Source organism: Aquarana catesbeiana, linkage group LG07 (genome assembly GCF_042186555.1).
Source record: "Aquarana catesbeiana isolate 2022-GZ linkage group LG07, ASM4218655v1, whole genome shotgun sequence".
NCBI classification, from domain to species: Eukaryota; Metazoa; Chordata; class Amphibia; order Anura; family Ranidae; genus Aquarana; species Aquarana catesbeiana.
The window spans coordinates 328862602-328879071 of NC_133330.1; the positions used below are offsets into that span (position 1 = coordinate 328862602).

Here is a 16470-nt window from a genome sequence, read left to right on the forward strand (position 1 = left end):
CGAGGGACAGTCCAACTGGGGAGCGTGGAGAACTAGATGATGCTGGATATCCTCTAGGAAAATGCAGCGGGCTGTATCTGCCTTGCAGGTTCTGATGTACAGGGTAAGAAGCTCACAGTGTGCGTTGAAATTAGAGTAAGCTATTTCAGTCCAGAAGGAGCCTGTACTACTGTGCAAGACTGAAGGGAAGGCTTTAAATGGTACCAGGGGCTAACCTCTGACAGAAAACCCTTTGCATGCCTTAATCTGGCCCTTGGCTCACCAGTCCTTCCACTGTTACGAGGCACTATTTTTGCCACTGACACCAATGATGAAGTGCTATTCCTTCCACTGACACAAACAATGGGGCACAATCCTTGAAGCAGCATCGTTCCTCCCATTGACACCAATGATGGGGCGCCATTCTTCCTATTGACACCAATGAAGGAGACTCCATTTCTCCGACTAATATAATTTATGGGGCACTCTTACTCCTCCTCCTATTGACCGCAGACCCGATGTAATTGTTTTTCTCCCACTGACCACCAAGCCTGAGGCATTGTTTAAGGGCCATAGTCTGCCCCCCCCCCCCCAAAGTCTGAAGGACAATAATCTGGCCCTTTGTTTAGAAAGCTTGGAGGCTCCTGTCCTATATGAATGAAATCTTACTATGGACACCAAGGAGGGATTTAGGTTTTGCATACCTCTTTCTATAGAAAGCTGGAGATAAAGGGAGGACCTAAACAGAGATTGTCCACACAGATTGAAACGTGTGTAAACACCTTTCTGGATCTACAGAAGTTTTGGTTTGTCATCTGCTGCTTTACAGCAGTGTGGAAGTCTGTCCAAAACGTTTTCTTTAATTCTCTCTATTACATAAATTTATTTTATAATTTTAATTTCATTTTTTTTATAAATAAGGTGGAGAAGGTTTAAATCCTTGTAAGGTTCTGTTTGCCATCAGTGTCCCCACTTTGGGGGCAATTCTGCACACACGTTTTGGCTGGGGGGCCACTTTTGGGAGAACCTGCCACTTTTGTTTTTATACAAGGTTGTGATGTTCTTTGGACATCGTACCCATAATTTCAGTAGATATATTATTTTAACATAACTGTTTAGGTATTGCTCGATCGGGAAATAAGACATCCTGTATGCAAGCCAATACGCTATATGACTGAACGTTTCTGGGGATCTAACTATCAAACCTATATGATCCTGATGGAGATCCCATTCCAAAATATTCATATGGAGTTATTCCCCTTTGCATCCATACCAGCCCTCCACTCTTCTAGGAAGCCTTTCCACAAGATTATGGAGTGTGTCCCGGGGAGGTTGTGTCTATTCAGCATTTGTGAGGTCAGGTACTGACATTGGATGAGAAGGCCTGGCTCAACGTCGGTGTTCCAACTCATCCCAAAGGTGATCAGTAGGGTTGAGGTCAGGGCTCAGTGCAGGACACTCGAGTTCCTACACACCAAACTCATCAAGCCATGTCCTTTGATTGAGTGGGCTTTGTACACGGGCACAAAAAAGACCCTTCTCCAAAAGTTACCTTAAGTTTAGAAGCTCACAATTGTATAATACGTCTTGTTTGTTGCATTATTACAGAACTCCAGCCTTCCCTTCAGTCTTGCACAGTAGTACAGGTTCCTATTCTCTACTGAAACCGCTTGGTCTGATTTCACTGCACACTGAGAGCCTCTCACATTGTGCCTTATATGCTGCAGCAAGTCAGATAGAGCCCGCCTCATTTCCTGGCTGGAGGACGCTCGGCATCATCTAGCCATGTGGTCTCCTAACTGCAGCCCATAGGCCAGATGTGGCCATTTGCTTGTCTCTGCTTATCCAGCTCTTGGAGCGCTATCCTTACCACTGATACCAATGATGGGGCACTATTCTTCCCACTGACACCAACCATGGGGCACTATTCCTTCCACTGACACCAACCATGGGGCACTATTCCTCCCAGTGACACCAATGATGGGGCACTATTCCTCCCAGTGACACCAATGATGGGGCACTATTCCTCCCAGTGACACCAATGATGGGGCACTATTCCTCCCAGTGACACCAATAATGGGGCACTATTCCTCCCAGTGACACCAATGATGGGGCACTATTCCTCCCAGTGACACCAATGATGGGGCACTATTCCTTCCACTGACACCAACCATGGGGCACTATTCTTACTACTGATACCAATGATGGGGCACTATTCTTACCACTGATACCAATGATGGGGCATTATTCCTTCCACTGACACCAACCATGGGGCACTATTCCTTCCACTGATACCAACAATGGGGCACTATTCCTTCCACTGATACCAACAATGGGGCACTATTCCTCCCAGTGACACCAACCATGGGGCACTATTCTTACCACTGATACCAACAATGGGGCACTATTCCTTCCACTTATACCAATAATGGAGCACTATTCCTCCCAGTGACACCAATGATGGGGCACTATTCTTACAACTGATGCCAATGATGGGACACTATTCCTTCCACTGATACCAACAATGGGACACTATTCCTCCCAGTGACACCAATGATGGGGCACTATTCCTTCCACTGATACCAATGATGGGGCACTATTCCTCCCACTGATACCAATGATGGGGCACTATTCCTTCCACTGATACCAATGATGGGGCACTATTCCTTCCATTGTTACCAATGACGGGGCACTATTGTTTCCACTGATACCAATCATGGGGCACTATTCCTCCCACTGACACCAATGATGGGGTAATTTTCCTTCCACTGACACCGGCGTACTATTCCTCCCACTAATCTAAGTGATAAAACATTGCTACCTGCATAGGAATACCCTCTCCTCCAGACTGACACCACACTCAAAGGCATTTAGATATCTGCACAGCTTCCCCCCCCCCCCCCAAACCAGACCACTACTTGTGTCAGGGCTGAGGACTCTTTCGAGGAGTACTGAGGTAAGGGGGGTGCTGTGATGTATTCAGCAAGCTATGTACAGCACCCTGCCAGCCTCTCCCACCAGCTTGGCCTTCATTGCATAGAGAAGCACGGAGACCCAGTACTGACATCACTGGGCCTAAAATAAGGTATGTAAGAAAAAAGTCTTAACCACTTGCCGATTGGCGCACGTCTGAGGACTATGGCGGAGGGGCTCTCCTGTGCCGGATCACGTATCTATATAATGTGTTTAGCGAGGATTGAATTAATGGTGAAGGAGGACAGTTGTCTTTCAATGCAGCTTTTAAAGGAATTTCATCATCAGTGGAAGTCCATTAGCTGCTTATGTAAGGCGGGTCTGACGGCTTTTCATAGGTCAGCGGTAGTTTGCAGACTTTACCAATGCGTTTCACAATCTCCCCCGGGGGTCACACACCCCTGACCTCCGTCAATGTCTGAGCTGAGGACACGTGGAATTCAGCCAGCCGGTTGCAGTATGAACCGGATTTTTTTTTTTTTTATATACTGTATTAGAAATAATATTAATAAAAAGTAAATTCAGTCATACATAGATAAACGTTTCAGGTGTTTATCTGAAATAATTGCATCCAAAATTAAAGTGTTACTAAACCCACAACAGTAAAATCAGTCTGTATATGCAGTAAAGCATGCTTGGTATACTCACTATGGAACCTAAGGGGTTAATCCTCCACATTGTGTAGAAAAGGCTGTTTGATCCTGTCTTCTCTGATCCTCCCCTTCTTCCACTGTCCCCAATATATTTTTTGATAGTACAGAGCTGGGGGACAAGCTGCACATGCTCAGCTTGGTGTGTATTGCTAGAAAGTTGTTTTTTTTTTTTTTCCCTTGGGAGGACGGTGCATGTGATCAGCACAGGACCAATCAGCACTGTCCAGACAGAGGGGTCAGGGGTCCTGCATCCTCATGGGACAGTCAGTGCAGAATGAAAACTCCTCCTACAAGCCTTAAAGGGTTACTAAACCCTCGTTTTTGTTATTTAAAAAAAAAGGGTTTAGTAACCCTTTAGGCTGGATGAGGAGTTTTCATTCTGCACAGACTGTCCTATAGGGATATGACAGGGATTAGGGATAGAGATTTCCCTTTACTTCCTACAGGATAGGAAGTAAAGGGAAATCTCCCCAAGCCGACACAGATGACAGAAAAACCTGACAGGGATTCCCTTTCACTCTATCCAATTTTTTTTGTAAACGAAAACTTTTCATTTTCTTACCTTATTTTAGATTCTCTGTGCTTCTCAATGCAATGCAGGCAGATCATGGCTGGTGGGAGGGGCTGGCAGCAGGTTGCTGTACATGGCTTCCTGAAAACATCGGAGCACCTCGCCTCTGCACTTCTCTCAAAAGCCCCTCAGTCCTTGTGTTGGTTGAACTGGATGTAACTATGTGCTATGACCTGATGCAAGCAGTGGGTGGGCTCTGGGAGGAGCTATGCAAATATGAAAATGATTTGATGGGTGGATATCGGCATGGGAGTGGGCGCTCCTACAATGCAAGAAAAAGTATGTGAACCCCTTGGAAATTAACTGGTTGTAACAATAGACAAACACAATGTGCTTAAAGAGGAGCTGCAGTCTGCTCACATAATTTGTAATAAAAACATCTTTGCCATTCTGAAGCTTCCCTCCAACCACTTTGCATATTATTTTATATATTCTGTGATTCTGTACTTGCCAAATATGCTGCAGAAATCTCCCTCCACTGAGTCTGGCTGCAGCCATTTTAACTGTGGGCAGATGAAGCTGCTGCCTGTTCACTTCCTGGATTTACACAGAGGCACACCTCCAGCTCTGCAGCTCTCATTGGCCCTCTTACAACTCATCCCCCCTCCCTTCCTGGCAAATGCTCCAGAGAGTGAGAGAGAGAGCTGTACATGATGTCATAATCCTAGGCTAATGACCAGACAAGAAACAGGAATTGGGCTGTATAAGGGATTTACTGGCAGAAAAAAAAAAAAAAATGTTTTACTATCCAAAGTTAAAACAACAACAAGGGCAGAAGATTTAATAGATGGAAAGATGAAAAAAAATGACTGAAAGTCCGCTTTAAGCTGATCTCACACAAACAATTCAAATTTCTTGTGCCTTTATTGAACGCACCCATTAAATGTTCACAGTACTGGAGTAAAAAGTAAGTGAACCCATAGACTACATCAAAAAAAGCTAATTATCCATAGAAAGTACAGGCCGGCAACTTGACAGCTTCTCCATAGAAAATATTTATTTAAGCATTAGAGCAAAAACATCATCCAAAAATACTGACGCGTTTCGGCCCTAGGCCGTCATCAAAAGCATAAAAATATGACATTAAAAACAAGTATATATATATATATGGGAAGCAGCCCTTGTGAGGTATGAAGGGCATAAATCACTTAATTAAAAAAATCAACCCATTAATCAGTTACAGGTGGAGATGACCAGACCTGGGCCAAACAAAAGAAAGCTAATTGGGGGTCAGTAGTATGCAATACCTGGAGTCCAATTAATGACATGAGCTCGGAGGTGTGGTTTAGAGCTAGTTTGATTGATGAAAGACACAAACATTTTAAGATTGCTGTTCATAAGAAGCACCAGCTGTTGTGAACGACGCCTCGATAAATAGGAGCTCTCTGAAGACATAGGATCACCTGTAAGTTGATCTGCATAGGGCTGGAAAGGGATACAAAGCAATCTGAAAGTGTTTAGGCATCTATCAGTCGACAGACTTTTTTTTTTTTTTTTTGCTTTGGAATTCCTGCAACAAATAAATGAGAAAAATTGTTTTTATATGAAATTTTCATCGATGTAAAATATGCTGCACTGTGTACATTGTATTGTATGAAAAGGGTCAGTCCACAGAAAGGGATACTTCAGTTGTGGGTGGAGCCTGGTAGTCGGGATCTCCTTACTGGCTTCTTACCTGTTGCAGGCGGCACTCTTGGTGTTGATACACTTTATATTATATTCTTTGTAATGTAAGATAAATATCAGGGTATTATAATGCAGATGGGGACTCAAGCACAGAATCTCAGCACTGAGTCCCCGAGAGACTGCGGGTACAACCAAAAACTGAGGTGCCAGTTCTGGGTGGACTGACCCCGTGGAAGTGTCATGCACACAGGTGAATACGTTATGTGGACCTGAAGAGACTTGGCTGGCCGGTGCTCAGACTCAGGTCAATGTTTTTTGTTTTTGGTGGAGAATGCGGGCAACGATCTCACGTCAATGTTTTAAAGACCGTTTCCTGTGCATCTCTATAGTGAGCGGAGCTTGTCATTCTTTAGCCACTTCTGCTGATGTAGGGCTCGTTCACACAACAGAATTGCATTAACGCGCGACGACACATGTTATGTGATAACTGTATTCGGTTTTCATTTTTTTAGGCTAGGTTATTTTCAGCAAGTACAGAAGACTCTCTTGAAAACATCTGCACTTAGGGCTCGTTCACATGTGAGGTTGAGGGGGGGGAGTAAAACCAGGCAGTTGAGCTGCGGGTTTGCTGCCTCCCCACTGCCCACGTGAATACTAAAGATACAGCAGTTCACATCAATGCCGTGCTCCGCAGCTGTGTCAAAACTTAAGACCGCATGCTACACTTGGCGGGTGGTGGCGCCACCTAATGTGACTAATGCAGTTTGGTGGGGACGTGCTGGAACTGTGCCGCAACCGCATGCGATGCACGCGATTGCGGCAAGATAGTATGGCAATTATAGGGTTAAGCAAGGTGGCGAGGAGACGACAGATCCTCACTGTGTGAGTTTTTCAGAGGAGCAGCAGTGCCTGCCGCACTTGTGAACAAGCCCTTACTGAAAGACAGGCACACCTAGAACGGAGCTCTGGCTGAGTGTAACAGTAGGAATGTCCACAAATTGGGCTTCTGGCAGGGGAGGAGCTGACAGGCAGAGATTAAAGGGTTACTAAACCCTTGTTTTGTTTTTGTTTTTTTCATTTTTTTTAAATAACAAACGTGTCATACTTGCCTCCTCTGTGCAGTTGGTTTTGCACAGAGTGATTCTGCACTTCTGCCTGCAGGGGGTTCGCACGTGCTTCCGATGGGATGCATCCTATGTAAACAAGGCAGATCTCCATTCAGACCTGGGGGGAGGGGGGGGGGGGGGGGGGGTTAGGGGGATGGATTGTGTTCCTGCAAAGTATAAGAATAAAATCCATCTTTTCTCTTAGTAAAATTACCTCACACAGTTAACCCTTTCATCGCCCTAGATGTTTAACCCCTTCCCAGCCAGTGTCATTAGTACAGTGGCCGTGCATATTTTTAGCACTGATCACTGTATTAGTGTCACTGGTTTCCACAAAGTGTCAGTTAGTGTCCATTTGCCTGCCGCAATATTGCAGTCCCACTAAGTTGCTAATTGCCGCCACTACTAGTATAAAAAAATTAAAAAATTTCTATAAATATAAACCATAGTTTGTAGACACTATATAACGTTTTGTGTAAACCAATCAATATACGCTTATTGGGATTTTTTATTACCAAAAATATGTAGCAGAATACATATTGGCCTAAATTTATGAAGAAATTCGTTTTTTTACTTTTTTTTCTTGGTTATGTTTTGTAGCAGAAAGTAAAAAATATTGTTTTTTCTTTTTTCAAAATTGTCGGCCTTTTTTTTGTTTTTTAGCGCAAAAAATAAAAAATGCAGAGGTGATCAAATACCACCAAAAGAAAGATCTATTTGTTGGGAAAAAGGACATTAATTTTATTTGGGTACAACGTTGCATGACCGTGCAATTGTCTGTTAAAATAACACAGTGCCGTATCGCAAAAAATGGCCTGGTCATGAAAGGGGGTAAATCTTCTGGAGGTCAATTGGTTTAACCATTATCAGCTATGCAATTTTTTTTTCTGAAGCACGTAGTACTATGTTGCTCTGCATTCATGACAAGCTGTGCTCAACATTACAGTGAATTGGACCATTCCCGTCGTTGTATCTTCTGAAGTACCAACAGTATTCACCTGTGTGCCTGAGCCAATAGTGTAGGAAAAAATAATAATCAGAAATAATAATAATAATCAGAAATGCTATATTGTTTGCTGTTTGTTATGAATTAATCTGTTGTCACCCTTTTATATATTTTTTTTATTGTTAACAGAAACTAATGCACACCGCCCTTTGCCCAAATATTTCTCTCTCTTTGATTTGATCCTCTGTAATAACCTATAACATCTCTCCTTTCCTTACTGCTGTCTGTCTTGGGAGCAGGGTTTGGATCGGTCCAACTCCTGGGTCAACACGGGGGGTCCCAAGACGACCCAGTGGGGGGCTAACCCCAGCCCCGGTGCTGACTCAGTGCAGGTGGTGTGTCTACAGAATGATTCATCTCCATTTCCATTGTTCATCTCATGTGCTTGAACATCTGTCTAAGAAATTAAGCTTGTTATTGGCATCCATGAAGGGGGCTTTCATAATTGTCATCATTTATTTGATTCAAATGAAATCCCATCCTGAAAGATTATTAAAAGCAACAGTTAGTAGTTTTCTAAAGGAAATGTGTTTTCTTATTTTTAGCACTGAAACTTTTTTGTGCATTTGAAATATTGTATATGACCAGGGCTTTTTATCTCAGAGAATAGGTGCAGAAACTCCCCCCTTCTGAGTCACTCCTTGTCTCCACCCCCTACCCACCTCTGAGCACCATCCCTTTGTTTCACCACCTACCCACCTCTGAGCACTGTCCCTTGGTCCCACCGTCTACCCACCTCTGAGCACCATCCCTTGATTCCACCCCCTACCCACCTCTGAGCACCGTCCCTTGGTCCCACCGTCTACCCACCTCTGAGCACCGTCCCTTGGTCCCACCGTCTACCCACCTCTGAGCACCGTCCCTTGGTTCCACCGTCTACCCACCTCTGAGCACTGTCCCTTTGCTCCACCCCCTACCCACCTCTGAGCACCATCCCTTGATTCTACCCCCTACCCACCTCTGAGCACAGTTCCTTCGTTCCACCCCCTACCTACCTCTGAGCACCATCCCTTGGTTCTACCCACCTCTAAGCACCATCCCTTGGTTCCACCCCTTACCCACCTCTGAGCACTGTCCCTTGGTTCCACCTACCTCTGAGCACCGTCCCTTGGTTCCACCCCCTACCCACCTCTGAGCACCGTCCATTGGTTCCACCCCCTACCCACCTCTGAACACCGTCCATTGGTTCCACCCCCCACCCACCTCTGAGCACCGTCCCTTGGTTCCACCCCCTACCCACCTCTGAGCACCGTCCCTTGGTTCCACCCCCTACCCACCTCTGAGCACCGTCCCTTGGTTCCACCCCCTACCCACCTCTGAGCACCGTCCATTGGTTCCACCCCCTACCCACCTCTGAGCACCGTCCATTGGTTCCACACCATACCCACCTCTGAGCACCGTCCCTTGTTTCCACCCCCTACCCACCTCTGAGCACCGTCCATTGGTTCCACCCCCTACCCACCTCTGAGCACTGTCCCTTGGGTCCACCGTCTACCCACCTCTGAGCACCGTCCCTTGGCTCCACCCCCTACCCACCTCTGAGTACCATCCCTTGGTTCCACCGTCTACCCACCTCTGAGTACCGTCCCTTGATTCTACTCCCTACCCACCTCCCAGTATCGCCCCTTTTAGAGAATTTAGAACCAAGTATCATTTTGTAGTGCTAAATAATTTGTATGGGATTTGTCAATAAAAACAAGAAAAGCAGAGAAAATAGATCCTCTGCAGGGCCAGCAACAAAAGACCCCACCCCAGCAACAATTTGGACCCCACCCCAGCAACAATTTGGACCCCACCCCAGCAACAATTTGGACCCCACCCCAGCAACAATTTGGACCCCACCCCAGCAACAATGGACCCCACCCCAGCAACAATAGATACATCCCAGCAACAATCAATAGCCCCCCCAGCACTAATAGATACCCCCAAGCAACATTATACCCCCCCAGCAAAAATGGACCCCCAGCGACAACAGATTTCCCAGCAGCCAGCAACAATAGACCTCTCCCTCAACAATGCCCCCCCCCCCCCCAGCATAGACCCCCTACACAAAGTAAGAGTCCTGCCAGCATTAACAGAACCTCCAGCATACCCCAGTACTCCTTGCCAATACATACATTCAGTACTGAAGGTGCAGGAACTGCGTTCCCCCATTCTCCCGCTGAAAAAAAGCCCTGTATATGATGTTATAGTTATCACTTGCAGTCAGCAGGTGGAGCAATAGCAGTGTAAGTGATTTACTATCATGCTCTGAATAGCCTATAAAATCTGCTGAAATGTTATGACTCTGGCTTGACTACCTTGCCACTTGTTGAGCTGGAACGAGCCTGCAGACAGCAAGGTTAAAGAAAAAGCAAAAACCAAATTCACTGTGAGAAAGCCATCAAGAGCTTTCATTTACTTCCTATGCATTAGCAGACACAAATCTGAACCAAAATGTATTTTTTTTTATTGAATACATAACTTTGTTTAGCTTGTGGTATTTTATATTTGCCTACCATTCTGCTTTTAGTAAAGACAAAATGTGTTTGAGGCACAAGCATTAGGATAAATTAAAAAAAAAACTTTTTTCTTTTTGACAACTATTTCATATTTTTGTACATTTCTTTATTGGAATTCTTGTTACTGTTGCTTTATGTGAATCTGGATGGCCTATTACCTTTTGCATTGCATTGACACTCTGTGTAATTATCTATCGGTCAAAACGTAGACGTCTTGTGTTCCCGAATCCGTTTCATGTTCTGATCTCTCTGCATGCCATTCTGTGTCTTCTCACCCATATCCTGTATCGGCTGCCTTTTACATTGAAACTAGTAGATAATACAGAGAGGCGCCCAGGTTTACCTTTTCATCTGACCGGCACTTTTTAGGATTGGGACCTGAAGAGCATCTGCATGGAGGCAGTTAGGAAATAGATTGGGGACTCATGCGAAGGGGATGGTTTCTGAAATTTGACAGCAAGCAACGCACAACTTTACTACTATACAGTAAAATTGAGTTGCTATAGTATACTGCATTTTTACCTGCTGTGTACCACTTTATTGAAGTGAACCTATCATATCCTAGGCCAGTGATGGCGAACCTTGGCACCCTAGATGTTTTGGAACTACATTTCCCATGATCATGCACTCTGCAGTCTAGCTGAGCATCATGGGAAATGTAGCTCCAAAACATCTGGAGTGCCAAGGTTCGTCATCACTGTCCTAGGCCATAGAGAGTGTTTAGATGAGAGGTGCAAGATCTTTGGTTGCTTCTGAATCAGGCTTGTGGAGCAAAGTGGATCCGGTTAGTATGCTCTGAGGCATTGGACATCGAGTTTGGGCTTATTTGAAGATGAGTTAAGCCGGCTATAGATGGATCAAATCTCGGCCAGTTCAGTAGGGACCGGCCAAGATTCATTCAATCTATGGGCACACTGGTTGTACCCAAGTCAATCCATTGATCAACTTGGGTACAACCAGCCTGTCTCAAATTTTATTCATGGGATTACTTCCGGGGGCTATAGCCACTGAAGTAATTATTGCATTCTGCTGGCCAGGAGAGCTCCCTTTTGGCAGAACCACCATGGTTTGAAGGAAAGTAAATTGCTGGATTCCCCCATCAGCCTTGACTGTGTTGATGGGGGGGAATCCAGAAATTTTCTTGACTGCCATCCGTGGTGGAAGTCAAGAAAATCGCACAATCTATGGGCTACTTAAGAGTGCCACATAAAAGGATCCAGAGTCCAAAGTATTTATCCCAACAAATGTATTCCAAATGTATGTCAAACCAACAATAGGAACCTATCTGTTCCCCAATTCACACCATCAAGTACAAGTGTAAGCCCCACATGGCACTCGTCAACTTTCAATAAAACCTTATTGTTCCAAGTGGATCTTACACTCCATAGGGCAGTGATGGCGAACCTTGGCACCCCAGATGTTTTGGAACTGCATTTCCCATGATGCTTCTGCCTTTTGCAGTGTAGTGGAGCATCATGGGAAATGTAGTTCCAAAACATCTGGGGAGCCAAGGTTCGCCATCACTGCCATAGGGCCTTAGCAAAGTTGATGAAGTGTGGGATCCACTTGAAAAAAAAAAAGCTTTAGTGAATGCTGATGAGTGGGCCGTGCCCAGGAAAATGTCACTGAAGATAAGTTGATTCGTATCGTCACCTTTCTGCATTCAATGGAGGACTGGCCCACACGCTTTGTTAATGCTAGCAATGCAGAAGTCGTACAAACTAATAGCACCAAACCTGATAGACCTCACCTCTTTTTTGGTGTCACAGCTATTGCAGGGTTCGATTAACTGTTACAAGTTTTAAAACGTTGTTACACAAAAAAATAAAAATAAACGCTCTTTGCACTGTCCTTTTGCATGCGCTTTGAAATTTGCTTGCTTAAACTAACAGTGGCAAATAATGAAGTTTCAACCAAATCCTTCTCTCTAAACCAATGCCCCTGGGGTAACCATTATGAGTAATATCCTTGTTTGGGGGGCCGTAATAACACCACAACGGAGGGGACCTTCCTAGAGTCCATTTCTGGTCAAGTTTAATCTACTCTCACCACTCCTCGTTCATCTCCACTTCATAGGGTTTGGATCGGTGTAATCGCATGTCATCGCACACTGAGAGTTCGAGTTTCTTACAAACTTTAACCGGACGGTTACCCACCAAAAAGGTAGATTTATCCAAATTTATAATTCCAGGTTGAAACGAAGAGAATCTCTGCTTACAACTGTTTCCTTCCGTGGTGAAGATAAAGAGCTCATAATATATTTTTTTTGCAGTCAACAGGTTGTTTGATGTTTACCAACTATAGTGGGTTCCTAAGGAATTAGTGCACAAAAAAAGTCTTTGCTTCTTGAATAAATCCAAGCAAATACATTTTTCTTTTTTTTTTTTACCACTTTTCTTCCTGTCTTTTGAGAACTGGATTTGGATCATCGATGGGCTTTCCAGTTTAGATTATCTTCGGTTGACTACTAAGTTTTCAGACACTTCCAATAGGCACTGGGCTTTGTGTTTATGGGGTCACAGAAGGCACCCTGGAATCCCCTTATATTTACAGTTATGGCCAAAAATTTTTGCACCCCTGCATTTCTGTCAGATGATGCACCACTTCACCCAGAAAATTGTTGCAATCACAAATGTTTAGGCATGAGTGGTATGACACAAGAAAGTGGAGAAACAAAAAGCTAAATCTGACAGATTCCACACAAAACTTCAAAAATGGACTGGACAAAATTATTGGCACCTTCTCAAAATTGTGAGAAATAATTGCATTCCAAGTTTGTGACGCTCCTGTAATTTGTAATTAAACGCACCTGTATCAATTACAGGTGCTGACAACATAGAAATCGCAACAGCAACCGGTTAAAAAGGTAAAAAATTGACTCAACCTTTCTGTTGTGTGTCTGTGTGCCACACGGAGCATGGAGAAGAAAAAGAGCAGCAAAGAATTTTATGAGGATTTGAGAACAAAAATTGTGGAAAAGCATGGACAATCTCAAGGTTACAAGTCCATCTCTAGAGATCTTAATGTTCCTATTTCCACTGTGCCCAACAATGTCAAGAAGTGTACAGCCCATGGCACTGTAGCTAATCTCCCTGGATGTGGACGAAAGAGAAAAGTTGATGAGAGTCCAAAGAATGATTGAATGGTGGATAAAAAACCTCGATCAACTTCCAGACAAATTCAAGGCGCAGGGTACAACTGTGTCAGCTCACACTATAGGTCGCCAACTGAATGAAAAGGGCCACTATGGTCGGAGACCCAGGAGGACCCCACAGAAACATAAAAAAGGCAGATTGGAGTTTGTCAAAACTTACCTGAGGAAGCTAAAATCCTTTCGGAAGAATGTGCTGTGGACAGATGAAACAAAATTACAGCTTTTTGGTAAAGCCCATCATTCTGCTGTTTACAGAAAAAAAAATGAGGCCTTTAAAGAAAAGAACACAGTCCCTACAGTCACACATGGTGGAGGTTCACTGATGTTTTGGGGTTGCTTTGCTGCTTCAGGCCCTGGATGTATTGACCATGTGAATGGCATTATGAAATCTGAAGACTACCAAAAAATTCTGGGGTTCAACGTAGGGCCCCAGGACCAGAATGTTGGGTCTCCGTCAGAGGTCATGGGTATTACAGCGAGACAAGGGCACAAAGCACATGTCAAAAAGCACCCAGAAATGATTTCAAAGCACTTGGAGAGTACTGAACTGGCCAGCAATGAGTCCAGATCTAAATCCCATAGATCTCCTGGAAAGATCTCAAAACAGCAGCTGGGAAAAGGAACCCTTCCAATCTGAGGGACCTGGAGCAGTTGGCGGAAGAAGAGCGGTCCAAAATTCCAGTAGAGAGATATAAGAAGCTCATTGATGGTTACAGGAAGAAATTGATTTCAGTTATTTTTTCCAAAGGGGTGTGCTACCAAATATTAAATTGCGGGTGCCAATAATTTTGGCCAGTCCATTTTTTGGAGTTTTGCGTGGAATGTGTCAGATTTGGCTTTTTGTTTCTCCACTTTTTTTTTTGTGTCCTACCAATAAAAACAAAAGAAATAAACATGAAAATGCCTAAGCATTTGTAATTGCAACAATTTCCTGGGAGAAGTGGTGCATTAGCTAACAGAAATGCAGGGGTGCCAATATTTTTGGCCATGACTGTAAATGTTTCTGGGACTAGCTCAAAATTGATTGACTGGGACTATGCGTAGCTAAAATGGTTTCGGGGGGGCGGGGGGCACCTTCCCACAGGTTCTCACATTCTCATCATCTCACTACTTACGTTTTGTACATGATCGTTGACACAGCATTGAACACCAGGCCCAGGAATATATATATATATATATATATATATATATATATATATATTTATATATATATAGCTTTTGAAAAATGTCTTGAAAAGGATTAAGCTCTTAATTTATTACAATTATTTCCGTTTTGCGGTTCTGTATACAGGGAACTTCCTAGTCTGTGGCTACTCTTAAGAAATAGTAAGCTCAGATTTGTCGTAATAAAAGATGCCTGTAGAGTTCACATAGTTCACATCTTCAACCAAGTTGTCTTGTTGCTTGTTTGTCACCCTCATTTGTGCCGTGTTTAGCATCATCTGAAACTTGGGGCAGCTGTTGTCCATCATTGTATGATTTTTCTCAGCCATTCATTCCTGCTGTTGTGATGGTTCGTTTTCTGTTTTTTTGTTTTTTTATGCCTGCCGTTCGTTTAGCTCTGCTGTGAGTGTTGTGTCTCCATATATTTAGGTTAGACGTTGTCTAATGTTGACTTTCTCATTCCGAGTAGCTGTTCCACGAGGAGCTAGCCCTGCAGTGGGTGGTGTGCAGCGGTGGTGTCCGGGAGGCTGCCCTACAACAAGCCTGGTTCTTCTTCGAACTTATGGTGAGTCCAAATAGATGGAGCATTTTAACTTTTATATTTACAGAGAAGGTAAAGCATGTACCTATATGAAGTCTTTAACGGCTTTCCACCCAGCCCTATAGTAACATGATGGCTGGATGGGGGGGCACCCTGGTTCCAGGAGGACTTCATATGACGTCCTCCCAGTCGCACGCATTCTGCGCCCTCTAGCAGCCGCACTGTGGCTCAATCTGTCACCCGCTGTGTCCACCGGACACAGAGGATGACAGAGCGGTGTACCAGGCCGGTGGTACCAGATCGATCACATGACAGTGATGGCATGATAGCCTTTCTTTGTGTAGTACATGGTACAGACAGGGCCAACAAAAGTGTACTGTACCATGTGATAGCTGTGGACAATAACTGCTATCCCAAAAGTACATAATGGCTATGAATGGATGCCATTCATAAAAATAATTTCTTATAACAGTGATCATTACTGTTATGAGCAATCATAATAGATTTAAATACTGATCCCCTTCCCCAGAGTAGTACAGTGTCACTGTGGTAACACTGCACTGCTCTGGTCACAGTATGTAACAAAAGAAAATGTGATTTTTTTTTTTTAAAACATTGAAAAAAAATGTGTGTATTTTCCAAACAGGGGTCATTGGGGGGGGGGGGATTTTTAATGCCCTGGCATTTTAATGCCCCAAGAAATGCATTCGTTAGGACATCGGGAACGATCAATTTTCAGAGATATACCCTGTATATACCATAGTTTGTAGAGACTACAACCTTCACACAGACTAAATAATAGGCACTGATTTGGGTTATTTTAACCAAAGAAATATAGCAGAATACACTTTGTCCTAAATACGGTGGATATAAAAAGTCTACACACCCCTGTGAAAATGTCAGGTTTCTGTGATGTAAAAAAAAAATGAGGCAAAGATAAATCCTTTCAGAACTTTTTTCACCTTTTAATGTGACCAATAAAATGTACAACTCAGTTGAACAACAAACTGAAATCTTTTAGGTGGAGGAAAGTAAAAATAAAAAAACTAAAATAATATTGCTGCATAAGTGTGCACACCCTTAAACTAATATTTTATTGAAGCACCTTTTGATTTTATTACAGTCTCAGTCTTTTTTGGGGTATGAGTCTATCAGCATGGCACATCTTGACTTGGCAATCTTTGCCCGCTCTTCTT

The 16470-nt window shown here is 43.7% G+C and overlaps 1 protein-coding gene across 1 annotated transcript in view; it reads left to right on the plus strand.

Moving 5' to 3' along the window:
* The window catches only part of DOCK7 (dedicator of cytokinesis 7), a 272852-nt gene that overhangs the window by 156606 nt on the left and 99776 nt on the right, over window positions 1-16470 (plus strand). The window contains exons 23-24 of the mRNA XM_073593823.1: window positions 8154-8246; window positions 15203-15298. Of these exons, the coding sequence (XP_073449924.1) occupies window positions 8154-8246; window positions 15203-15298 (189 nt within the window). The remainder of the gene's footprint in view (window positions 1-8153; window positions 8247-15202; window positions 15299-16470) is intronic.